The sequence below is a fragment of the Eretmochelys imbricata genome, chromosome 2 (assembly GCF_965152235.1).
Source record: "Eretmochelys imbricata isolate rEreImb1 chromosome 2, rEreImb1.hap1, whole genome shotgun sequence".
Taxonomy (NCBI): Eukaryota; Metazoa; Chordata; order Testudines; family Cheloniidae; genus Eretmochelys; species Eretmochelys imbricata.
The window spans coordinates 155,335,719-155,362,687 of NC_135573.1; the positions used below are offsets into that span (position 1 = coordinate 155,335,719).

At 42.5% G+C, this 26,969-nt stretch overlaps 1 protein-coding gene across 2 annotated transcripts in view; it reads left to right on the forward strand.

The window, feature by feature from the left end:
* The window catches only part of ERP44 (endoplasmic reticulum protein 44), a 129,491-nt gene that overhangs the window by 71,473 nt on the left and 31,049 nt on the right, over nucleotides 1-26,969 (forward strand). The window contains exons 5-7 of one of the 2 annotated variants that reach the window (XM_077810867.1): nucleotides 20,440-20,624; nucleotides 21,160-21,275; nucleotides 23,065-23,136. In XM_077810867.1, the coding sequence (XP_077666993.1) occupies nucleotides 20,440-20,624; nucleotides 21,160-21,275; nucleotides 23,065-23,136 (373 nt within the window). The remainder of the gene's footprint in view (nucleotides 1-20,439; nucleotides 20,625-21,159; nucleotides 21,276-23,064; nucleotides 23,137-26,969) is intronic. The other variant, XM_077810868.1, reaches the window with a different exon arrangement.

Genomic DNA, 26,969 nt, shown 5'->3' on the forward strand with positions numbered 1-26,969 from the left:
TCTGAGTTAACAGATAAAGAGCCTATTAAAGCACGGGGTGTTTACCACGGGCCAGTAGTTGAAGAGGATTTTGGGCCCATCATGACCTTTGCATACAAGAATGGTTCAAATTGTGCCTTGATTTGGAATGAAGAGCTGGGGGATAGATCCAATATGGCCACAGCCCAGTATAGTGCCCAGATAAATCTTTTGAATAAAGATTCAGAACCCTTGGGCAAAGTAGTGAAGTTTAAACAAAACTGTGTTGGGACCTGCAAGATCATAAGGTGTAAACTGTTCAGGTGGACTTATCACCAAGAGTTTACTTAGATGCCCCTGCATGTCCACCAGTCTAAAATTTAAAATCCAGGAGGGGACATTGCAGTTAGAGATCTTTTTGAGTGCTCAGATCAACATACCCTTCACTAGGGTAAGAATACATACTCCTACCCGAACCATGTTCATCCGTCTGATTGTACTAGTGCTCATGCACACCGGTGTGACACCTATGGGAATGTAAGTAATTTCTGCTCATTGAGCAAGGTTATATTTTTGACAAGTTGTTACAGTAGTACAAACATATCTGTTGCATTTAATGATTCTGGGAGGTGGTATGTCTCAGGAGTATTTGGGGTTAAGCTTCGACAACAAGTGACTATGATCCCAAAACCGTATGTCAGTAAGTTAGGCCCAGTAGTAATTCAACAGGACCTAAAGCGTCTGCTTATTATCAACCCCCGTTACACCGTAAAGAAGGTTGTTATTAACATGCAGCTCTTCGCACAAGATATTCAGCCTGAATGTGCACCCTTTCTGAAATCGTATCTCATGGGATGGGATGCATGGGTAATTAGCAGTGAGCCTACATACCTGAGCGAGAAGAGACTTCGCTGCAAAAGTCTTGGAAGGAGTCGGGGCAGGGTTAGGCGTAATCAATGCTATGAGAGCTGGTACCCTAGCCCAGTGCATGTAGGCCATGATATGGCAGCATTGGAACAACCTTGACTACTCCTTTAAATCAGATTAGTGATTTCTCATGCAACATAATATCCACTGTGCGTAAAGGGCTAGATGCACAGAAACGAAGTCAATTCTGAATAGTGCAAGCCATAGGTGTCCTACAAACCAACCTATCATGGGCACTTACCTGTATAAAAATACAATCATGGCTGCAAACTGTGGCATCACATCCTCAAGGTTGGATACCAAGGAACCATCCCAGTGGAAATTAAGAATCTGAGGATTGATGATGTTACACCTTTCGAGAAGGAGCATCATCAGTGGTGGTGGGATCTGGTTTTTGTTTACAATCCAGACTCAAGAGAAATCACGGCTCACGTCTTAACTATTGCTAATGCCAGCACTAATTGGGTATATCTCCTGATCCCCTTGGGAATAATAGTTAATAATACCATAATGACACCCATAGATATCCCTAAGTGGGCACTCAGAGAGCAAGAGGAATATCACTCTGTCAGTCTAGTGCATGTGTCTGGGAGGAGGAACATGGATACGTATGTTCCACAGAGGTCTATCAAGAACCCCGTATCTGCCTTAATAGCCATCAGGGAAAGTGTCATTATAATCTGGAAAAAGAAAAGGAGTACTTGTGGCACCTTAGAGACTAACCAATTTATTTGAGCATGAGCTTTCGTGAGCTACAGCTCACTTCATCGGATGCATACTGTGGAAAGTACAGAAGACGTTTTTATACACACAAACCATGAAAAAATGGATGCTTATCACTACAAAAGTTTTTCTCTCCCCCCACCCCACTCTCTTGCTGGTAATAGCTTATGTAAAGTGATCACTCTCCTTACAATGTGTATGATAATCAAGGTGGGCCATTTCCATCACAAATCCAGGGTTTAACAAGAACGTCTGGTGGGGGTTTAGGGGGGGTAGGAAAAAACAAGGGGAAATAGGTTACCTTGCATAATGACTTAGCCACTCCCAGTCTCTATTCAAGCCTAAGTTAATTGTATCCAATTTGCAAATGAATTCCAATTCAGCAGTCTCTCGCTGGAGTCTGGATTTGAAGTTTTTCTGTTGTAATATCGCAACTTTCATATCTGTAATCGCGTGACCAGAGAGATTGAAGCGTTCTCCGACTGGTTTATGAATGTTATAATTCTTGACATCTGATTTGTGTCCATTTATTCTTTTGCATAGAGACTGTCCAGTTTGACCAATGTACATGGCAGAGGGGCATTGCTGGCACATGATGGCATATATCACATTGGTAGATGTGCAGGTGAACGAGCCTCTGATAGTGTGGCTGATGTGATTAGGCCCTGTGATGGTGTCCCCTGAATAGATATGTGGGCACAGTTGGCAACGGGCTTTGTTGCAAGGATAGGTTCCTGGGTTAGTGGTTCTGTTGTGTGGTATGTGGTTGCTGGTGAGTATTCGCTTCAGGTTGCGGGGCTGTCTGTAGGCAAGGACTGGCCTGTCTCCCAAGATTTGTGAGAGTGTTGGGTCATCCTTCAGGATAGGTTGTAGATCCTTAATAATGCGTTGGAGGGGTTTTAGTTGGGGGCTGAAGGTGACGGCTAGTGGCGTTCTGTTATTTTCTTTGTTAGGCCTGTCCTGTAGTAGGTGACTTCTGGGTACTCTTCTGGCTCTGTCAATCTGTTTCTTCACTTCTGTAGGTGGATATTGTAGTTGTAAGAATGCTTGATAGAGATCTTGTAGGTGTTTGTCTCTGTCTGAGGGGTTGGAGCAAATGCGGTTGTATCGCAGAGCTTGGCTGTAGACAATGGATCGTGTGGTGTGGTCAGGGTGAAAGCTGGAGGCATGTAGGTAGGAATAGCGGTCAGTAGGTATTCATTTGCAAATTGGATACTATTAATTTAGGCTTAAATAGAGACTGGGAGTGGCTAAGTCATTATGCAAGGTAGTCTATTTCCCCTTGTTTTTTCCTACCTCCCCCCCCCCCCACGTTCTGGTTAAACTTGGATTTATGCTGGAAATGGCCCACCTTGATTATCATACACATTGTAAGGAGAGTGGTCAGTTTGGATGAGCCATTACCAGCAGGAGAGTGAGTTTCTGTGTGTATGGGGGTGGGGGGTGAGAAAACCTGGATTTGTGCTGGAAATGGTCCACCTTGATTATCATGCACATTGTAGGGAGAGTGGTCACTTTGGATAAGCTATTACCAGCAGGAGAGTGAGTTTGTGTGTGTGGTTTTTGGGGAAAAAAAAAAGGGGGGGGGTGAGAAAACCTGGAGTTGTGCTGGAAATGGCCCACCTTGATTATCATACACATTGTAAAGAGAGTGGTCACTTTGGATGGGCTATTACCAACAGGAGAGTGAGTTTGTATGTGGGGGGCGGAGGGTGAGAAAACCTGGATTTGTGCTGGAAATGGCCCAACTTGATTATCATACACATTGTAAGGAGAGTGATCACTTTAGATAAGCTATTACCAGCAGGAGAGTGGGGTGGGAGGAGGTATTGTTTCATGGTCTCTGTGTATATAATGTCTTCTGCAGTTTCCACAGTATGCATCCGATGAAGTGAGCTGTAACTCACGAAAGCTTATGCTCAAATAAATTGGTTAGTCTCTAAGGTGCCACAAGTACTCTTTTTAATCTTAATTCAGTGATTTCTATCACCCTAGATGTGCTAAGGTCTTGAGGGAAATGGTAATGCTCCAAATCTTAAAGGAAAAGGCTGAAAACTTGAGTAATGCCTGCTGACCTAAGATACTTGGAAACTTGGTGGAGGAAACAATTTATGGACAACTAAAGAGAAAAAGCTTTGCAGAGCAGCTGTTAGGTGTTGTGAAGCACAGGCTGTGTGCTAGACTCACCCAACATTCTTTTAAGATATGACACTGATTGGATAAGAGAATGTAGTAGGCATATCTTATTTGGATTTTAATAGTGTTAAGGCAGTACGGCACAGAAATTCATTGATGGGAGATGCATTGTGTGGTACAGAATCTAATGGATAACAAATGATGTTTAGGAAAAAGTGGGCTTTCAGCAATTTTACATGAGATTTAAGAAGATTAGTCAATGGGGGATTACCTCAATTCAGTATTGAAACCATTGTTATTGATATTCATTAATGACACTGAGAAGAGGTTAACTTGTGATTGACAAAATATGTGGTTAGGGAAGATCAGTGGCAGATATACATGTACAGATCTGGTTAATTTAGAATACTGGACAAGAATGACATGAGGTTTAATACAAAGTATCAAGTAATAGCCTGCAGAAGAATAACTTTGAAGCAAAGATGTAAACTGAGAATATTTACTGCACCCTCAGGAAGAGAGATTTGATAGTGATGGTGATAAAGCCCAAATCATTCAGTGGGAGGTCATTCTGAAGAAAGCCAATTCTGCATTGGGATGTACTCAATCTATGTAAAGGAATCACTTGCAATACAAGAAAAGTGCTACTTTGCAGTGAATTGTAAAATTAAATCGGGAGTCTGAAGTACTGCAGTTCTACTACACACTGATTAAAAAAAATTACACTGAAGCTGGAAAAGGTCCAAGTGATGGCAAACAAAGTGACTTAAAATAGTGAATTAGGCAAGGTTCAGGAAATTTTAATGTAGCTTAAATAACTGTTATGGGAGGAAGAAGAATATCTACACTGTACACTGTTGGTCAGACAAGGAGCAATGGGACTAACTTAATACATGACATTCTTGATCATGAGAATCTGCTGTTATGTGAGGCTTGGAAATGCTTGGGTTTTTCTGGGAGGGTTTTTTTTTTGTTTTTTTTTTCCTTGTCCTTTTCAAAGACTTGGAAACAAGTCTTGATATTTGATGCGCAAAGACAACATGTTTCCTGAGACTGTCCACATAAAATATTCTGAACTTCCTACTAGATGCACTTTCAACAAAGTAGTGTTCAGACTCCTTACAAAATGTAAGTCTTTGCTCTTTTTCAAGTCTGGGAAATGTACTCAGAATACAAGAATAGCTTAATACAAGGCTATGCTATTGTTTAGCATAACTAGTTAACACATATTTCAAGGGACCATTCAAGGTGTAGTGGCCTGTTAACACCTCTCCAGTCATAGAAGGGAAAGGGGAAGGGGGAAGCTGTCAGGGTGGGGAGCGGGTTTCAGTGGATTATAGATTGTTGTAATAAGCCATAAATCCAGTGCCTCTGTACAGTCCATGGTATTTTGGTGGCCCATTCTATGGTGCAGTGTACTTCTCTGATGGAGTATCTTTGGTGAAAGTTGGTCCAGTAAAAGATATTACCTCACCCACCTTGTGTCTCTAATATCCTGCGTCTGACACGTCTACAACTAACACTGCATACTTGTTTGGTTTTAAGTGTGTTAAGGAGAATATCCTGGACTTTCTCCTCAGAGCATATTCTGCGGTATCTGAGTTTGTCTGAGGTGGTTCCTTGATCTGTGAAAGATGGGTGTGGTGATCTGGGATTTCTTATGTGTAGTTGTCTATAGGATACCATTGTTGAAGCTGACTGTGGTTTCCAGGATGTTGATGCTTGTGTTGGAATGTTCTAGAGGGCTAGTCTACACTGACGACGTTAATGTGGCTTGTGTGGTCGCGACGCAGCACTGGGAGAGTTCTAAAAAAACCCACCGCCACGAGGGGCACAGCTGCCAGCGCTGGTGCACTGTCTATACTGGCTCTTTACAGCGCTGGAACTTGCTGTGCTCAGGGGGGTGTTTTTTCACACCCCTGAGCGAGAAAGTTGCAGCACTGTAAAGTGTGCCAGTGTAGACAAGCCCAGAGAGAGTTTAATGTATGGTGGTTGAAGTTGTGGTGGAAATCTATGAGGGAGTTTGTTGTCTGTACAGAATATGAAAATACCATTGATGGCCATCATGTCAGTTTTAACGTTACAGAATCTGTCCTTTTTCCATCAAGAGATTTACCTTAGGTGTTTTTGCAGAAAAGGTGGTTCTGAAGCCAGCTCTAACTTCTTTCCCACAAAAAAAAATGGCCTTTCACTTGTTGCTTCTTTTGTCCTAAACTCTTTTGCTGCTTGGAAAGATGATTACATGTTTAGATATGTTCAGTGTGGTGAAGTACAGAATTAAAGTTTGAAGAATATGTGTCCTGGCTAGAGAAGAAAAGAGAATTAAATCTGTCATGATTTAGAATTTAGAGCAAGTCAGTCATGATTTACTGCAAAGGGGAATAGTTTACAATATAATATTTAATAGTCAATGCATTTCCATAGTTTTCTGCAGGACAGTAGTGTGAATGACTTAGTTCTGGTTCTCTTCCTATGCTAAGTTGTTTAAGAAGCCTAATAGGCTGAAGAATTGGATATGTTCTCTGTTTTGTCTGACCTTGGATGTGCTATTGGATCTCTTTAAAACTCTTCTGGGAGTTTAATGCCAAAGCCAAGTGTGTGTATGGGTGTGGAATGTTCTACTACAGAAGTTGGTTAGATCATACCACAGCTCTGTCTTGACTTCGCCCTTACTTAATTAATCTGAAATGTGGTGGTAATCACAGAGATTCCCTCTCTTCATCCTAAAATTGTTACATTCCAGTTTGGTTGGGAAGTGGTCTTTCCTTTCTGTTGTCCTTGTACTTAAAACGAGAGGTTGTGACAGGTATAAATGTGAGTACGTATGACTAAAAAACACTGATATTTGGAAGCATGGTTTTTCTATTTGTATTTGCTAGAAAAATCTAGTAGTGTGGCTGGCCTCAAGAAGTTGGATAAGCGTACGTCTCTCCAGGTTATGAAATTGGCCCTGTTTTAGTTATTTTTATGAGGGTTGTGATGACCCCTTTCGCAACGAAGGCTGAAGAGTTTCTTCAAATCCTAGGCTGAGTAGTTATCTTAGCTATTTTATGTATGTTTATCATCCTGTTACTAGCTGAAATGAGCTAGCTGCTTCATCTGATCTCTCCTGTAATGTGAATGTTGCATTCAGCAATCTTGCATATTACAAGACTCTTCCCACCTCCCACATTTGAATATAGGTAGTGTGGGGAGGAGCTGTTCGAAGGGCAAGCGGAGTTGTGGTGGGTTAATTTAAGTTTTTTGTTAAGGGTGCCTAAAGCTATGGATAAGATGCCTTTTTAGCACTTTAATAAATCTTAGTAGTAACGCCTTGATTTTTAAAGTCCGTTAGAAGATTTACAACATTTTACCTGGTAACCATAGGTGCTGACTTTTATTTTTCCCTCGGGGTGCTTCATCCCTGCTCTGTCCTAAGGCCCCATTCCCATTCTGCCCCTTCCCTAGGCCATGCTCTTGCTCTTGCTCTGCCTCTTCCCATCCCTGCCCCACCCCCTCCCCCAAGCCATCCGTCCTCCCTCAGCTGTCAAACAGCTGTGGCTGGTGGGTTCTCAGCACCCACTATTTTTTTTTCCATGGGTGCTTGAGCTCCGGAGCACCCACAGAGTCGATGCCTATGCTGGTAACTTGATTTCTCCAAATTCTCCTTTACCATCCAAAATGTTCTCCACATAGTCACTGCTGGTGGAAACCGGTGTTTTTTGTTGATTATTAGTTAGTCATGACAGTGCCCAGAGGCCCCAATCAAGATCAGGGTCCAAGGAGCAAGGCAGTGTACCAACACACGTGAAGTCACTGTCCCCATACAAAGAGTTTACAATAAACAGCTTGTTTTAGAAACAGGAAAGTGCTATCTGGCTCAACATATCTGTGTGTATTTGTCTGTATCTTAATCCCTTTTTTCTCAGAAACCAATCTAGTTATCTCTTGAATTCATTTATACTACGTGCTTCAATTATGATAATCCAGTAACTTACTCTTTGTACGCGTGTTCCTTATTTATTCAGTTCCAAATTTTTACATTTTAAACCCCTTATCAGTAGAAAAATGTATTTCTGTTGACTTAATCACTTTCATACCTTTTAATACTTCTGCTAGTCACTTTTTATTCCTGTTTATAATTGCAGTAAAATGTCATTTATTACCAAATAATTTTTGAAGCTTTCCCAAAATCTGTGGATACTTACGAAAGAGAGGCCCATGCTTCTGCCTCAAAACCACTGGTTCCCTGTTTTCAGTACAAAACTCCTGCTGTAACTTGTCTTCTACTTGTTCTTATTGCTCCACTAAGAGACGGCCTCACTTTCCACATAAAAATAGACCCTGTGATAAAGTATATATCCAGAGGTAAATGTCATCAATTCTCACATTTCAGAGTTGACTATTTCTAGTGAAGCTGTGGGCTAACCATGCTATCAGTAGAGACCTGCTGGCATGAATCTAATGTACATTTAGCTACCTTCTTTATTGCTTTCATCTGCTACTTTGCATGTTTCATACCATTCCCTTTTCTCTCTTGCTTGCTTTCTTTTCTCATTCTTCTCTCTTCTTCTCCCAATCTCTACCCCCATTATTAAACCCCCTTTCCCTCCATTCCACTTCAAACTGTACTTTAAATTTGTAATTCATAATGAATTTTAATGTCTTATTAGTTACATATCTGTTTAAAAAACTAAATCAGAGTAGAAGCCACGTTATCAAGCATTAATACACTACTTCATTAGAAGAAAAGGAGGACTTGTGGCACCTTAGAGACTAACCAATTTATTTGAGCATAAGCTTTCGTGAGCTACAGCTCACTTCATCGAATAACAAAGCTTATGCTCAAATAAATTGGTTAGTCTCTAAAGTGCCACAAGTACTCCTTTTCTTTTTGCGGATACAGACTAACACGGCTGCTACTCTGAATACTTTATTAGACTTTATCTAAAAAGACAAAACAAATGTTCCTAACATAGCTTGCTTTCATGGAGATTATGCATTTCATATGAGTCTGCACAAACTTTCCAAGTTTGGCAGAAAGTAAATTAGGTTACATGTGTACATATTAGTGACTATTCAAATAGCTGTAATTACAATTTTAAGGGCATATGGCATTCTCAATGCAATAGGTGGTATCCAACTGTTCAGGAGCTAAGAAATAAGTAATAGTTCAACTGTTAACTGTTCAGTGTTTTCCAACCTCTGACTCTACAGAAGATCACCCTAAGGCATACCAGGGTTCTGTTCCTTGTGAAAGGAAGGCTGAGGCATAGTGAGAATCGCTAGTTCCACATATCTCTTCAGGGATGAGGTTTTAATCCTTCGCTCTCACAGTTGATCCAAGATTTTGGAATGAACTCCCACAAAAAAGGAGGACAGCAGGAAATAAGGATAGTCACAAACCTCCACCCCTTCTGCTGCGAGTGCAATGTGCATTTCTTCAGTCATGCTTTCTGTAACTTTAACACACAGCAACATGTACAGTTAACCGCCCCCCCAAAAAATACTACCAAAATAAGACTATATGCACAGTTATCCCCTTGGGGAAAGGAAGGCGGAGAACAAACCACACACATTAGATGTTTATCATTATTTAATGCACTATTGGAAGACACTCTAAGTCCTCGTCTACACTACGAGGTTAGGTCGTATTTAGCCACATTAGGTCGATTTTATAATGAATGTGTCTACACAATCAACCCCGTTCTGCCGACCTAAAGGGCTCTTAAAATCAACTGCTGTACTCCTCCCTGACGAGGGGAGTAACACTAAAATTGACCTTCCTGGGTCGAATTTGGGGTAGTGTAGAGACAGTGCTGTGCAATTTCATGGTACTGACCTCCCGGAGCTATCCCAGAGTGCTCCAGTGTGACCCCTCTGGACAGCACTTTCAACTCCGATGCACTAGCCAGGTACACAGGAAAAGCCCCGGGAACTTTTGAATTTCATTTCCTGTTTGGTCAGCATGGTGAACTCAGCAGAGCAGGTGACGATGCAGTCCCAGAATCTCAAACAAGCTCCAGCATGGAGTGAACAGGAGACACTGGATCTGATTGCTGTATGGGGAGAACAATCTGTGCAGGCAGAACTCCGATCCAGCAGAAGAAATGCTGATATATATGCCAAATCGCACAGGGCATAGCGGAGAAAGGCTACACCAGGGATGCACAACAGTGCCACGTGAAAATTAAGGAGCTCAGGCAAGCCTACCAAAAGACAAAGGAGGAAAAACGTCGCTCTGGGTCAGAGCCCCAGACATGCCGCTTCTATGATCAGCTGCATGCCATTCTAGGGGGGGACCCTACCAGTACCCCAACACTCTCCGTGGAGACCTGCAAGGTGGCAGCCTCAAGCAACACAGATGAGGATTTTGTGGATGAGGAAGAGAATGTGCAGCAGGCAAGCGGAGAATCCATTCTCCCCGGTAGCCAGGACCTTTTCCTCACCCTGGACCTCTCAGGGTATATTGTTTCCGGACCCTGATGGCGGAGAAGGCGCCCCGGTGCGTGCACATTTGTAATGACACTACAGGGGTTAAAAGCAATTGTGTTTAATGTTTGATTTGCCCTGAACAATTGGGATACATTCACAGCCAGTACAGCTAATAGAAAAGAGTGTTTACATGTCTGTGGATGGAGCGGGAATCCTCCAGGGACATGTCCATGAAGCTCTCCTGGAGGTACTCTGAAAGCCTTTGCAGAAGGTTTCTGCGGAGGGCTGCCTTAGCAGCTGGGTATTGATTGCCCTGGCTACTTGGATCACAGAATCCCCCATGGTAGATTTGCCCACTCCGAAACGATTCCTGACTGACCAGTAGCAGTCAGGCATTGCAAGCTTCCACAGGGCTATTGCCACTCGCTTCTCAACTGTCAGGGCAGGTCTCATCTTGGTATTCCTGCGCTTCAGGGCAGGGGAAAGCAACTCACGAAGTTCCATGAAAGTGGCCTTTTGCATGCGAAAGTTTCGCAGCCACTGGGAATCATCCCATACCCGCAACACTATGTGGTCCCATCAGTCTGTTCTTGTTTACCGAGCCCAGAATCGGTGTTCCGCTGCATCAGCGTGCCACTATGGTATCCCAATTACCACATCGTGTGCTTTCAGGAACATCTGCGTCCATGTCCTCCTCACAATCATCCTTGTGCTGGCAGCTCCTAGCTAGGCTCTGCACATACTGCAGGATAATGCACGAGGTATTGCAGTGCTCACAAAAGCAGTGTACGGCTGAGCGGGCTCCATGCTTGCTGTGCTATGGCGTCTGCACGGATAACCCAGGAAAAAAGGCGCAAAATGATTGTTTGCCACTGCTTTCAAGGAGGGAGGGAGGAGGAGAGACGGACGACATGTACCCAAAACCACCCGCAACAATGTTTTTGCCCCACCAGGCATTGGGAGCTAAACCCAGAATTCCAATGGGAAGTGGGGACTGTGGGATAGCTACTCATAGTGCACCACTCTGAGAGTCGATGCTAGCCACGATACTGGGGACGCACTCCACCAACCTAATGTGCTTAGTGGGGACATGCACGATCGACTGTATAAAATCGGTTGCTAACGATGGACTTCAATAAAATCAACCTAATTTCCTAGTGTAGACGTGTCTTAAGTGTTGGTGATTCCAATGGCTATTCTCCAGCATAGCTGGACTAACGTTATTCGCAGTTCTCCTTATTTGTTCCATGAAATAATGTTAGTCCAGCTATGGTAGAGTATAGCCATTTGCAAATGGTTTTACATTATAATCAAGTTTTAGAATCTCATAATATAGAGAAATATATTTGTAGACTTAAAATAGAAAAACTGCAATTTTTACAACAAATCACTTTAAATTTGCTGTCTCTTTCCTAGATAAGTTTGCCTTTCAATTCTCAGGTTTTCTCCAGTGAAAAGTTAATGCCATTCACCATACAAAAATTTGAGGAAGTACTAGTAAAACCAGCAAAGCAGAAATTTAAATACAAAAACAACAAAGAAAATAAGCATGGATTAATTAGATTAGCAACTAATAAATTAGATTGTTGTAGTGAAACAGGTATCAGAGAGAGAATATTTGAACTTTTCTATATCTGAGACGTCTGCTACTTTGTTTCTGTGCCCCTGCTTTCCTCTAAAAATGGCCTCCACTGTAGGTTACAAAGGCTCCTGCCCATAGTGAATTGAGATTCCAGTTTTATTTGCTTAAATTAGAAAGCTTTATTATAGCTCAGTATGGAAGGCTTTCATTTATTGTACATTTATTGTACATTTATGTACATTTATGTACTCTTTTTTGTAGGATTTAAGTCCCCATCGCTGCATCAGGGTTTGTTGGCACACATCTCATTGACTTTAGTGGGACTAGATATGGATACTGGTATCAGAATGTAGGATCGGAGCAACAGCTCTGCTACAGTTAAGGTTAAGACTAGCTTTATTTTTAATGACTGACAGTTTAAAATGCTCTCACATCTGTAGAGGTAATGACATTGTCATGAAATTTGGTGTGTATCATGAGGGTGTGAAGTACAGTCAGTGATCCAAATTTGGAGCCATTTGACCAAGGGATTCTCAAGACACAGTCCTGGGAGGTGTGTGTGGGGGTGGAGCTTTTCTTAAAATTTATATATTCTGGCAAAGTTTTTTTGCTCACAGAGAGAGATTGAGCTAGGACTCAGATCAATGCACCAAGGTCTCAAACACTGGAGAGTTACCCCAACAGAGTGCATGGCACCCACCAGCCCATGGGGGGAAATCAAATTAAAATGTTTTTAGAAAAAGAGTTTGCTTTTCCAGTTAGGTATGCTAAAGCTTGCATGCCTATCCACACTCTGAATGTATTACACTGCACATGTGCTGAGAGAGAGGCTATCTATCTAGAAAACTGCATCAACATCACAGGATCTGTTTGGCTCTGAAGGTATGTGTTAATGGTCATCAAATCTGAGCACCATGCCAGGCTGTGAGTTCAAATCCAAACTATGTCAGAAATCTGAGGTGTTTAAAAAAAATAATGTAGGCATACAGTTCCAGACTACCTCTGGTTGTTTTTTATTATTATGGGGAAATGTAATCCAGCTACAGCAGAATATTCAGAAGGTGCTGACACTATGGTTTTGAAAAGAAAAGAAACTGCACAACTACTCCCTGGGAGGAGAGAGAGATTATAGGTGAAAAGAGTAGGTGGGAACAAGGGGTAAGAGTTTGGGGATCAGGTGATGGGAAAGGATGGGACACTAGGAAGGGAACATGGGGGGTGAGTGACGGGGGAACTGGGTGAAAATAGGAGTAGTGTGGCCCGTGTCAGTCCTAAATTCCCCTCCTATATGTGCACCATGATCTGGAGGCCCTCAGCTCATCTGTGGGGTGTGGCATCCTCTCTTCTCCCCCTCATCTGAGCCAGGTTCTGGAGGGGGCTTGCGTATCTGGGAGCAGTTGAGCCCCTCTTCCTATCCTCCCTGTGTGAGCTGGAATCCCTGCCCTGTGGGTTGTCTCAGCTCCCTGCCTGTGCGTGTATGTGTATGCGCACGTGCACCAGGATATGACTGGCCCTGCCCATCTATAGGGGTCTGACTCCACCTTCCCTGCCCCCTCTAATGTGAGCCAGGTTCTTGTGGGAGCTTGCATTTCTGGTGGTATCTGAGCCCCATTCCCTAAGCCCTTCATGTGGTCTGGAATCGTGGGGAATCTTTCTTCCTTAGTTGAAGTCTCCTGTGCCTGGTGGCAGATGACGCCACCTATTTTTCCAATGCTGTCTGTCCAGAGCAAGACCATCATAGGTTGTCTCCATGATGACAGCATCCTTTACGATTGCCCTGTGATGGGTCATTCTTTGCCCTCCATGCCTTCTCTTCATTCTAGGTGGAATCCAATCTAAGATATAACTTGTGCTTCTGCCATAGGATAGCCTGGTGACATGGGTGAACGTAGCCATCTTTGTCTTAGACCCATGCAGCACTACACTTCTCCATTCCTTATATGATCTCACCAATGAATTCCCACGATTCTTCTCAGACAAAGCTTCTGAAATGCATACAGCTTCCTGTTGTGTACTTTCACCATCAACCATGTTTCCAAGGCATACAGTACTTTTGGAAGGACAGTAGTGTTGTACAGTTACATTTTATCTGGGTAAATGTAACTTCTTAATCTTCCAGATATTTGACAGATGGAAAAATGATCCAGTGGCTTTGCTGAGTCTTGTCTTCACTCCTTTAGTGAGCTGGTGTTTAGCAGATATTGTACTTCCAAGATAAACAGAGTCATCAACTCTTTTGTTCTCTTCTCCATCAATCACACATCCGCCAGCGTTGACAGCAGTCTCTCCTAGCTTTGTGATCTTGGTCTTCTGCATATTGATACGAAGTCCCACTTTGGTGGCAGCTGCTTTTATGCTCATAAAGGGTCTTTTCCTTCCATCAAAGTTTATAAAGTTAGCCTAACCAGCAGTGAAGGCACATCTCAAGCTGCAACTTAGCAAAAGATTTGAGGAGTTAAAGACACTGACAAATGGCATAGAAGAACAATGGTAGTTTTTCAAAGAAGCAAATATGGATGCAGCCCGAACTGCATTGGGGTGAGAAGATCTAAGAAAGTTGGAGCATTTTTTTCTAAATACATGGAGACTTGTTGAGGAAAAGAAAGAATTAAAGAACAAAATTCAACAAGAATAAGACAGCAGGAACTGAGCTATTCTGAAGTATATGCAGACAAAGGCAAGGAAGTTAAGAGATCAGCCGGAAGAGATAAGAGAGAATGGATGGAAAACGAAGCAAGGGAAGCTGAGGAGAGGATTCTAAAAAGCTTTTTCTGGTATCCAAATAACTGACGTCACAATTCTCAAACCATTGAGGCATTTTAAATGCTCAAGATGGTACGATTTTAACCACAGAGGACAGAGTATTCTCAGGCTGTGCTCCACCACCGGAACCACTAACACGATTGAGAGAGATGAAGAAATAGGGGATTTATCTATATCACGACGAATAATCACCTTTGAGGAAGTAACTAAGGCCATAAACCAACTGAAGAGTGGTAAAGCACTAGACTATGATAAGATAGATACTGAAATGTTAAAAGCTGGAAAGGAAGTGAGGGTGAAGTGCATGTGCAGGTTGTACAGATTGGTTTGGGAAAAAGAGGTCTGTCCTAAAGATTGAAGAAGAGAACCCCCCAAAAGTGGGGACCAGCTTATTTGTGATAACTGGAGAAGTATGACCCCCACATCTGTACCTAGAATAGTGTGGTATATTACCATTTTGAATAGGATGAAAACTACTGTTGACAAAGTACTCAGGGAAGAACAGTCTGGATTTCATAGATACTAAGGTCAGAAGGGACCATTACGATCATCTAGTCTGACCTCCTGCACAACGCAGGTCACAGAATCTCACCCACCCACTCCTGCTAAAAACCTCACCTATGTCTGAGCTATTGAAGTCCTCAAATCGTGGTTTAAAGACTTCAAGGAGCAGAGAATCCTCCAGCAAGTGACCTGTGCCCTATGCTACAGAGGAAGGCGAAAAACCTGCAGGGCCTCTTCCAATCTGCCCTGGAGGAAAATTCCTTCCTGACCCCAAATATGGTGATCAGCTAAACCCTGAGCATATGGGCAAGATTCACCAGCCAGATACCCAGGAAAGAATTTTCTGTAGTAACTCAGATCCCACCCCATCTAACATCCCATCACAGGCCATTAGGCCTATTTACCATGAATATTTAAAGATCAATTAATTACCAAAATCATGTTATCCCATCATACCATCTCTTCCATAAACTCATCGAGTTTAATCTTAAAGTCAGATAGATCTTTTGCCCCCACTGCTTCCCTTGGAAGGCTATTCCAAAACTTCACTGCTCTGATGGTTAGAAACCTTTGTCTAATTTCAAGTCTAAACATCCTGGTGGCCAGTTCATATCCATTTGTTCTTGTGTCCACATTGGTATTGAGCTTAAATAATTCCTCTCCCTCTCCAGTATTTATCCCTCTGATATATTTATAGAGAGCAATCATATCTCCCCTCAACCTTCTTTTAGTTAGGCTAAACAGCCAAGCTCCTTGAGTCTCCTTTCATGACACAAGTTTTCCATTCCTCGGATCATCCTGGTAGCCCTTCTCTGTACCTGTTCCAGTTTGAATTCATTCGTCTTAAACATGGGAGACCGGAACTGCACGCAGTATTCCAGATGAGGTTTCACCAGTGCCTTGTATAATGGTACTAAAACCTCCTTATCCCTACTGGAAATACCTCTCCTGATGCATCCCATTAGCTTTTTTCACCGCCATATCACATTGGCGGCTCATAGTCATCCTATGATCAACCAGTACTCCAAGGTCCTTCTCCTCCTCCATTATTTCTAATTGATGCGTCCCCAGCTTATAACTAAAATTCTTGTTCTTAATCCCTAAATGCATAACCTTACACTTCTCACTATTAAATTTCATCCTATTACTATTAGTCCGGTTTACAAGGTCATCCAGATCCTCCTGTATGATATCCCGGTTCTTCTCTGAATTGGCAATACCTCCCAGCTTTGTATCATCCGCAGACTTTATTAGCACACTCCCACTTTTTGTGCCAAGGTCAGTAATAAAAAGATTAAATAAGATTTGGTCCCAAAACTGAACCCTGAGGAACTCCACTGGTAACCTCCCTCCTGCCTGACAGTTCACCTTTCAGTAGGACCCGCTGTAGTCTCCCTGTTAACCAATTCCTTATCCACCTTTCAGTTTTCATATTGATCCCCATCTTTTCCAGTTTAATAATTCCCCAGGTGGCACGATATCAAACGCCTTACTGAAATCTAGGTAAATTAGATCCACTGCGTTTCCTTTGTCTAAAAAAATCTGTTACTTTCTCAAAGGAGATCAGGTTGGTTTGGCACGATCTATCTTTTGTAAAACCATGTTGTATTTTGTCCCATTTACCATTGACTTCAATGTCCTTAACTACTTTCTCCTTCAAATTTTTTCCAAGACCTTGCATACTACAGATGTCAAACTAACAGGCCTGTAGTTACCCAGATCCAGTAGGTTGTGTTCAGATCAGATTTTTACCTGGAGAAGACTTATTGAGAGAGGCTTAGAATACTAGCAGAAGATTGGTTTTAACTTGGCTGATTTTATGAAAGCATTTGATAGTGGCCTCAGAGAAGCCTTCTGGAAGATTGTGGGACACTATGAAATTCCAGCAAAGATTGTTAATTTGATAAAAGCTTTTATGATTAGCCTGCATTCTGCATGAGGACAGAGAATGGAGGTGCAGAATGGTTTAAGATAATGCAAGGTATGTCCCATCCCCATTTCTTTTCTGTAGTGTCATAGATTTTGTGATAAGAAGCATGTCAGGTGTTGTCAAGGCCACTGGTATTGTTTGGGCAAGTGATAAGCTGCAAGATATACCATCTGCAAAATCTATAGCTGAACTGTATACCAACTTGGATAGAATGAAAAGACTCTCTTTATGAGCACAAAAGCAGATCTGGGGATCACTGCTGACTGCACCCTGGGGTGTCTACCCCCCGCCATATGAGCTAGATTGGGGAGGTTGCCTTTTTGGGGGTGCCTGAGTCCCTCTCCCTACATCCTCATGTGATCCAGGATCTGCGGAAGTCCTGCCCCTCTGGTTGGGGAGCTTAGAAAAGGCGTGCTTTGAGCATGCACCAAGAACACACTTCGGAGACCAGAGCGAGGATTGGAACTGAGAACAAGTATACTTGACACATATCAAAAACTCTCCTCCACTGGGGAGAGGGGAAGGGAACACCCACTGACATGAATAGAGCCGTTCACACTTCACACAGCCATTCACAAGAACCTTCACACCTGCTAATAATCTTAGGAGAGATCTCTTCTTTCCTCCCACAACTCCAACAAGGGCTCTGGTAGAACTCAGGCCTTCAAACCCCACAAAGAATTTTTCTGTGGTTACAAGTTTATCAGCATTAGTTCAGAACATGCACAACCATGAATAGTTCAGTCTTTCCTTTACACAGCTTGGGCCTTTGATCTTCAGGCTCTGGGAACAGGTAATCAGCAGACAGTGGTCATCTCCTCAGGGTATAGCTTCAAAAGGCTGAGTTTTTTGCATAACCAGAGGTGGGAAATTTGTATTCAACTCCTGCAAGTGATTAACGAGGCACACACTTGATACTTTTCAGAGTAACAGCCGTGTTAGTCTGTATTCGCAAAAAGAAGAGGAGGACTTGTGGCACCTTAGAGACTAACCAATTTATTTGAGCATGAGCTTTCGTGAGCTACAGCTCACTTCATCAGATGCAATGATGAAGTGAGCTGTAGCTCACGAAAGCTCATGCTCAAATAAATTGGTTAGTCTCTAAGGTGCCACAAGTCCTACACTTGATACTGTTTGCCCCAAAAGTCCATTCTTGTCTGGCCAGTTCGGTATAGTCCTTTGAAGTTCATGAGATTTCCAAGGGTTAACATCCCATCTCCCCTCTAGATAAGTTACATACAACCCTGGACTGCAATAATACATAACCTTTATATTTAATACAGTGGACTCCAAAGATGCTTAGTTACATATGTTTTATTTTTTTCAAGGATATTTCAGGAAATTGCCACATCTGTGACAAATGGTCTGGGTCTGCAGTGAGGGATGAAGGTATTATGCAGAGGGGAGAAAGTGGGGAAAAGGTGGTAGGGGAGGGAAGAGGGTTTAGGGGGCTCTGGTAAAGGGGTGTGGGTAGATATTAGGGGGAGGGAGGAAACAGGAGGGGTTGGTGAACTGAGGGATAGCACAGGAAGTTGAGGAGGGGTGGCTGTCAGCTCTGAATTCTCCCCTTCTGTGTGTGGTTTGGGATCCGGGAGAGACTGTTTCTCTTGAGGTTTCTGATCCCCTCTCTTTCCCCCTTCATGTGAGCTGGGGTTGTGGGAAAGAAGGTAACACAAATGTAAACATTTGAAATCCAGAAAACAAACAGTTAAGATACATCACCTAAATTTTCCATCTTTAAAATGGGCCTCCTAATGTAAAATTCTTTAAGATCTACTGAGGAAAAGCATTCTATAAAAGCTACGTCTTTTGGTTATTTTCTAGTCACAGCAGCGTTTTGACTGTAAACCTAGATGAGCACTACAACTGTCCAAGTGACCACTCACTCCTACCAATAAACGTTTCTCTTTCTGTTTAAAAAACTAGAACATTAAATGGCAAAAAGCTTTGTTAACTCAGAGTTAAAGTTGCCTGGTGATAACTTGTGCCATTCCAGAATGTTGAGTTCAGCAAAACTCAAACTTCTGAAAACGAGGAAAGACAGAGTTAAGGTAAACAGCCACATAACCTTAATTCTCTGCCCAATTTGAGTGATATCCCAACACGCCCATAACACACACACTCCCATTCTGCCTTTTCACTCTAATGGACTGATGCTACCCATACTAGCCCTACGCTCAAACACTGAGCATACTCCCCCAACAAAATAGCACATCTGTAAAATATAGCAGCCACTTCATGTCCTTTTACAACCCTTTCACACTTGCACACAGGATACCATGTGTACCTATACTTCCCCCTGCCTATCATTAAATCCACAGACTGCTCTCATATGGCAGAACCCATGGTGAGCAGACCCTAGTGCTGTGCTACCAATGTAGCCTACACAATTTTGTGTTGAATTGTTGCAAACTGGAACCTGCAGATACACAGGTACCTCTTTCCTTTCATAACATACGTGGTGGGGGGACTCAGATCCAGATCTCCTCATATCACAATTGCAGCTCTTTCAAGCTGCTTCACTTTATTCCTCCACCATTCAATACAGTTACATCTTACACAGTGAATGCAGCTGGAGTACATGCAGGTAATTCCTGGTGGCCGTTGCCAGCTCCATGGGAAAGAGTTAAGGTTATGTATTTCCTGGTTTTCAGAAGTTTGAGTTTTGCGGAATTTGACGTTGTGGAAGGGCACAAGCCATCGCTGGAAACCTTAACTCTGAGTTAACAAAGTTTTTTGTCATTTAATAGTAAGTAAATAAGTGGTGAGACTGTTGCAGCATATTTTTGTCATACTTGGCAAATAGAGAATTTTAAATTTATTTTCTAAATGTATTTGTATATAGCTTCAAATGCTGTAACCTTCTAAAAGTACACAAATTAATACCATCTCCATGTGGTGCCCACCGGGCTGTGTACTTCTTAATACCATTGTATGAAGATTTATGAAAACATGAAATTAATTAGTATGTACTGGGTTAGTGTATATCCTTGGCTCTAGCTCTGAGGAAGCTTTAGTCATTGCATTATTTAGGTCTTGATCTTGTTTACATCTTATTAAACTTACTTCTCATGTGGATTAGACTCCGTTACTTGGCAAGTTTTTAAATTTTATTTGTTTATTATTGCTTATTATGCCCTGTTTTAATATTAATTCAATTTTCTTTTAAAAAGCCCTCCACGATGTTCACATGAAGGGTGCTAAATAAGTGTAAGTGACTGATTGAATCTAGTTTTAGAATTATGCCAGATTTTGGTCATTATGATTTTGTATGGTCATCAACATATGCAAGAAATTGCATTTCTTGAATATAAATACCATAGCTACTCTCCATTTCTCTCTTCTGCAGTGCTTTTCATTTTGCTCTTGTTTAAGACGGGGGAAGCAGGACTGTGTGTCCAACGCCCCTGTCTTTGTTAGTGTTTGTGCGTGTGCATAAGGATTAATAAACAGTACATTTCCATATCTATAGCATTATTTTTTCTGTTAATTTCTTTATTAGCGGACATAGCTCAAAGATACAGGATAAGCAAATATCCAACCCTAAAACTGTTCCGGAATGGGATGATGATGAAGAGAGAGTATAGGGGTCAGAGGTCGGTGACAGCAATAGCAGATTATATCAGGCAACAGAAAAGCAATCCTATTCGAGAAGTTAATGACTTGGAAGAAATTAAGTCTCTTGACGTAAGTCTCTTGATTGGTGTTCTATGAAGTATGTGGATTTTAGAGTTTTGTATTTTGAGACAAAGTGAATCATGTAGTGTTTAATTTGTATGTATTTCTTGATTTTTTTACCATTCAAAAGAATTATTTTATTGGCTTTTATATTCGCAATGAAAAGCAGATAATTATTTCTAGTATTTCAAATTATTGGAATTAACTTTTACTTTTTTTAATCGCATGGATTTTGTTAAAATGTTATCTACCTCACTGGAATTTTTTTCATTTATGTGTCAATTTGAAAACAGGAAAAGAAGCACTTTACATTCCTTCACTGAAAAAGTATTAAGTAACATTTCTAGTCTAAATTTTTAAAACCTGCATTTTTGTATGGTCACACCTCATTTGGAGACAGATGGACAACAGCCCTTGCCCATGTCTCTGATTGTGGGATAAATGAAAAGCATTTCTGGGTTTAACATCTTTTTGGGGGAATAATAATAGCCTTTGGTGACTGAAATTTTAAAAAAAAGTCATAAGTACATACTTTGTTTTACAGCGCAGTAAAAGAAATATCATTGGATATTTCGAGCAAAAGGACACCACCAACTATAGAACTTTTGAAAGAGTAGCAAATATTTTGCACGATGATTGTCTCTTCCTTTCTGCAACTGGGTAAGTTTTTACATGTATTGGCTGTGTGACTGATCCTGAAGACTTTACACTAACAAATTAGTCCTGCTTAATAGAAAGAATTTTTGGTAAAGAACTAAAAGATTATTGGATTAGAGTCTAAAAGCAAATCCTTGTACTGAGATCAACCTAGAAGACTAAATAAAAAACACATCTAGCCAGATAGCTCTTAGTATCCTTAGTTTTTGTAGTGAAACCTTGTTTTGTTGGCATTATGCCGCTTCTTTTCTGTTCCTGCAGTAGTCAGTTTGGGATTTTCTCTGCACAGAAAGTAATAGGGAGTCCATTAGCAATATCAGGCATTTAAATTTTAAAAATGCTGATGTGTAGAATGTTTTGTAGCAATCTGAATATTTTTGTAACTTTCACATTTGTTTAATCAATACTTTCTAAGGCTTTCTTATAAATACTCTGTTTTCTTAAAATTCCATTGCTCTTCATAATAATTGCTGTTTGAGAGTAAGAGAATTCAGTAGCTAATTACATCTGTGCTAGTGAAAACATAGCTGCTTAAAATCTTTTCACCTGTAAATTCCACCATTTGCTGCAGAATTCCAAAATCCCAGGCTTTGGGGACCATCAGACATAAAATTCTCCAGTGGCCTTGAAATTCTTTATCCATCTTAGTACACTTGTTTGGAGCTACAAATGAAAATACACAAGGTGTGGGCCAAAATTTTTCATATGGTCATATTGTTGAATTTTTACCTATGAAATAGTAACACATGTCTTCCTGACCCCAGCTCATTACAAAATGAAGAGAACCTAACTTCACAATTGCGGGATTTTCTATAATTATTTTTTAATGTATTGTGGTAGCACCTAGGGACCCCATTGTCCTAAGCACTGATCAAACATTTATATCATTGTTTCTCAAACCTTTTATGCTAGCAACTCCATTTGGATTTTTTTTTAAAAGGTACACATGCACACACATCCCACTAGAAAAAATTGCGACCCTCTACCTTCATCCCCCGCTCAGGGCTGGGCTTCAGCCGCGCTCGGAGCATGGGGCTCCGGACTTCAGCCCCCTGCTGCCCTCAGAGCTCCCAGTTGGAGCTTTCTGCCTTGGCGACTCCATCAAAATGGAGTCGCAACCCACGTTTTGAGAACTGCTAATTTATATGAAATGGTCCCTCCCCCGAAGAATTTAATATAAAAACCAGACCATTTTTATGGCTCACTCATCTAAAAAAAAAAAAAAAACAAAAAAAACCACACATCAAATTCTGTTTTGTTTGGCAGTTATATTATGTGATCTATAGCACCAATGCTAGATGTCCCTCCACTTATTCATGCCTTAAACTACTGCCATATTTTACATCAGATGTGGTTGCATGTTGTTAGTGAATGAAGATTCCACTGTACAGAAGTTTCTTAAAATGCATAGGAATGATTTGGGGTGCCAATGAATCACCATAACACCCATTCTTACCTCAGCCCAAGTGCAGCTTTTGTTTTTGAGGAGGTGAGGGTTCTCTTTGATGAGGTGCTGCTTTTGGCCAGAATCTCATGTTGTTCCTAACAACAATGTGCAATCCTGAATAAATGTAAGGCCTTGTCTACACTACACAGTTTTGTCAAAAAAAGCCAGCTTTCGTCAACAAAACAGTGGAGATATACACACTACAATGCCGATTTAACTCTCCTGCTACACCGACAAAATAAAACCACCACAACGAGAGGCATAGGGTTTTTTGTGACAAAGTTAGATCAGCGCAGTGTCAGCGTACTCACTGTGCTTGCTTATGTTGCCCTAATTGGTCTTCAGGAGGTGTCTCTCGATGCCCATCGTGACCGCTCTGGTCAGCAGTTTGAACTCCACTGCCCTGAAGGTACACAGGTATGTGCCCCTCCCACATTTAAAGGCCTGGGAATTTTTGAAATTCCTCTTCCTGTTTGGTCGGCATGGACAGTTCACACAGGATTTTCCCAGCTGACCATGCCTGCTTTCCGCAGTAGATACGCTCCTGTGTGGAGCACACGAGAGTTGTTGGCCCTGTTGGATCTGTGGAAAGCGGAAGCTGTGCAGTTGCAGCTTCTCTCCAGCTGTAGGAACTTTGATACCTACGGGCAGATAGCTAGTGAGATGCCAGAGAAGGGGCACAAGAGGGACATGCAGCAGTGCTGTGCTAAGATCAAGAAGCTGAGGCAGGCGTACCAGAAGGCCAGGGAGGCCAACTGTTGTTCTGGTGCAGTGCTGAAGACATGCCACTTCTAGAAGGAGCTGCACACCATCCTCGACTGCGACCCCACCTCCTCCACCACCAAGAGCTCCATGAATACTTCAGGGGGACTGAAGGCATCGACCAGTCAAGTCAACCCCAAGGACGAAGTGGTAGACAAAGAAGTTGAGTTGGAGAAGAATGTGGAACACACCACAGTGTCGTCTGGTGGCATGGCGAGTCAGGACCTCTTTTCCATTCCAGGTTTCAGAGTAGCAGCCGTGTTAGTCTGTATTCGCAAAAAGAAAAGGAGGACTTGTGGCACCTTAGAGACTAACACATTTGTCTCTAAGGTGCCACAAGTCCTCCTTTTCTTTTTCCACTCCAGGGTGTCTAGCCAGTCTTAGCGCTCTGGCTCTGGCATGCCTGAAGAAGGAGATGCAAGCTCTTGTAAGCACGCATTGTGCTTTGATACTGCATGGTGAGAGGAGATTGAGCTCTCACATACTTTATGTGGGAGAGGAGGCATAAGGAACAGAAATTAACAAATGAGCCTATGCAGCTGTGCAGTGGGGGCCTGGTGCAAAAGTTCGTTAATGTACACCAGGATGTCCTGCGAATCCTCCATAGAGATCTCTAAAGAACTTTTCTGTAGGTATTCTGCAATTCTCTGCCAAAGGTTCCTTGGCAGAGTTGCCTTGTTTCGCTGTAGGGATTGTTGCTGTGCAAATTGGAAATTATTTCAGCAGGGACCAGAGCAGCACACAGGCAAGCAGCATGTGGACCTGGTCTGAAGCCGCATGCATGCAGGAGATGCACCCTTGCATCCTGGATTACCCTCAGGAGTGAGATATCAGGTTCAGTTACCCCCACTTGTGGGCTAAGGTGCCAATATTCAGAACACTGTACCGAGGCATGTGTAGTGACCCTCTTTACAAATCACCCAGACCCTTTGTCCTTTCTTGCCCACTCCCCCTTCAGAACCCATTACCCCTCTACCCCCTGGCTGACCTCACCATTTTTCGGACTGTTGCCAAACTGTGTGCTAGTAAAGGGACAGCGAGAAATAAGTATGTGTAACTTTTGTGATTCATGACTGTAAGTGAATTCACAATACTGTCTCTTTCATTGTTTCTTTGGCTTCTGCAGTTGTGCCCTTGAGGACCCGATCCGCCGCACCAGTGGAGCTCCTCTGTCAGCTAAGTAGGGCCCTACCAAATTCACAGTCCATTTTGGTCAAGTTCACAGTCATAGGATTTTAAAAATTGTAAATTTCATGATATCAGCTATTTAAATCTGAAAGGTCATGGTGGTGTAATTGTAGGAGTACTGACCCCAAAAGGAGTTGTGGGGGTCGCAAGGTTATTGTGTGTGTGTGGGGGGGGGGTTACGGTATGGCTACCCTTATTCCTGCGCTGCTGCTGGCAGCAATGCAGCCTTCAGAGCTGGGCAGCTGGAGAGTGGCAGCTGCTAGCCAAGAGCCCAGCTCTGAAGGTAGAGCTGCTGCCAGCAGCAGAGCAGAATTAAGGATGGTATGGTATGGTATTGCCACCCTTACTTCTGCACTGCTCTGTGCCGAGCTGGACCCTCAGTCAGCAGCCACCACCCTCCAGCCGCCCAGCTCTGAAAGCAGTGCAGAAGTAAGGCTGGCAATACTGAGACCCCCCTAAAATAAACTTGTGGAACACCCCCCCCCAAACAACTCCCTTCTGGGTCAGGACCCCCAATTTTAGAAACGCTGCCATGAAATCTGTATAGTATAGGGTAAAAGCACACAGAAGATTTCATGGCGGGAGACCAGATTTCATGGTCCATGACGTGTTTTTCAAGGCTGTGAATTTGGTAGGGCCATACAGATAAGGAGGCAAACCAGGAGGAGTAAGGATATGTTTTGTGAAGTGCTGCAGTCAACAGATGCATCACATAGTGAAACAAGAGGGTGGAGGGAGTCAATTAACGAAAGACTCAGGCAGGATAGCTTGGAAAGGACACAGTGGCAGGAGCAGATGATAAAGCTACTGGAGGGCCAGACAGAGATGCTCAAGTCCTCCATTGCACTGCAGTTTGAGCACATCTGTGCAAAATTCCCCCTGCAGCCAATACTGAACTCCATTCCCTGCCCTCCCCAAACTCCCTCACATGTTTACTCCTGGGGGAATTCTGCACCAAAACGTTAAAACATTAAAAATTATTCCCCAAAAAATTAAAAATTCTGCACCCAATATGTTAAAATTCTGCATATTTTATTTGTCAAAATAATATAATCACACCAGTTTCAATTATTTTTGTAATTCATTTCCAAGTACCTGTCAACAAGTATCTCTGTAACAATACAGACAACAAAAAGATTCAGGAAATGTTTTTTGACAAATAGATTCCTTATTAGGCATATTAATACAGAACTCTGAGTAATAATTCATTTAAACTACAATATAGAACCGTATTTCCCGCACCCCTCAGAAGCAGTGCAAAGGCTTGGGGGAGTCAGGGCTAACTGAGCAGCTGAGAGAGAGGGAAGTAATTGCTGGAAAGGAGCCTGGGTATGAACTTGAAGGGTTGTTGGGTATGGGTGGGAAAAGTATGGAACAGGTTTTTTTGGGGGCGGGGGTGGGGAGGGATTGTTAGGGAGCGTCCCCCATGCAGACTCTGGCTGACCACTAGCCTCCCTCATTCAACCAAGCACATCTGCCCCTGTTCCCATGTGTCCTTGCACCCCGTCCCCATGTGTCTCTGTGCCCCCATTCAACCCATACGCCCTCCCCCTCTGCCCATGTGGCCCTGCACCTCTTTCCCTGCCCCTATGGCCCTGCACCTCCACTCCCATTCAGTCCCTGCCCCAGTCTGTCCTCCCTCACTAGCCCTTATGAGTCCCTGTCTAACCCTCTCCCCTGCCCCGAAGCAGTCCCATGCTGTCTGTCTCCCTATATCCCCTGTCTCCTGATCTGGCCCAACAGGTGCTGTGAAGAAGGCAGGCCCTTTCTCTTCCCTATCATAACGGGGGCTGGCCAGGAGCAGCTGCTGTGTTCTAGTGCCACAGTGCCCACTGGTGGGCAAAAGATGGAACTGCAGCAATTATTCAGTAGAAGCGATTTCCTGCAATAAATAAATAAATAAAAATAATAAAAATATGCGCAGCACATGCAATATGTGCATTGGTGCAGAATTCCCCCAGGAGTACATTTTCCTGGTTCATCGCAGTATTCTGTGCAATCCACAGTGAAAGTTGGAGATACAGCTGTGAGAGCCATAACCCAGAGACTGTTCCCTGTTTGACAAAATGTTTGTCCTGTTATTAAACTTTAATCTTTGAAATAAAATGAGTCTTTGTGTCCAACATACATTAGTTGGTGCTAATATCAAACACAGTGGCTGTAGGCAGAAATATTTGCTCAGTACAAATAATGCTCAGAAAGTAAGCCCTATAGGGGTCATTCAAAGACATAAAGGCACATTACTGGGAATCGGTGTCAAAATGCTCCTTCAAAGCTTCCCTATTTCGAATAGCCCCCTG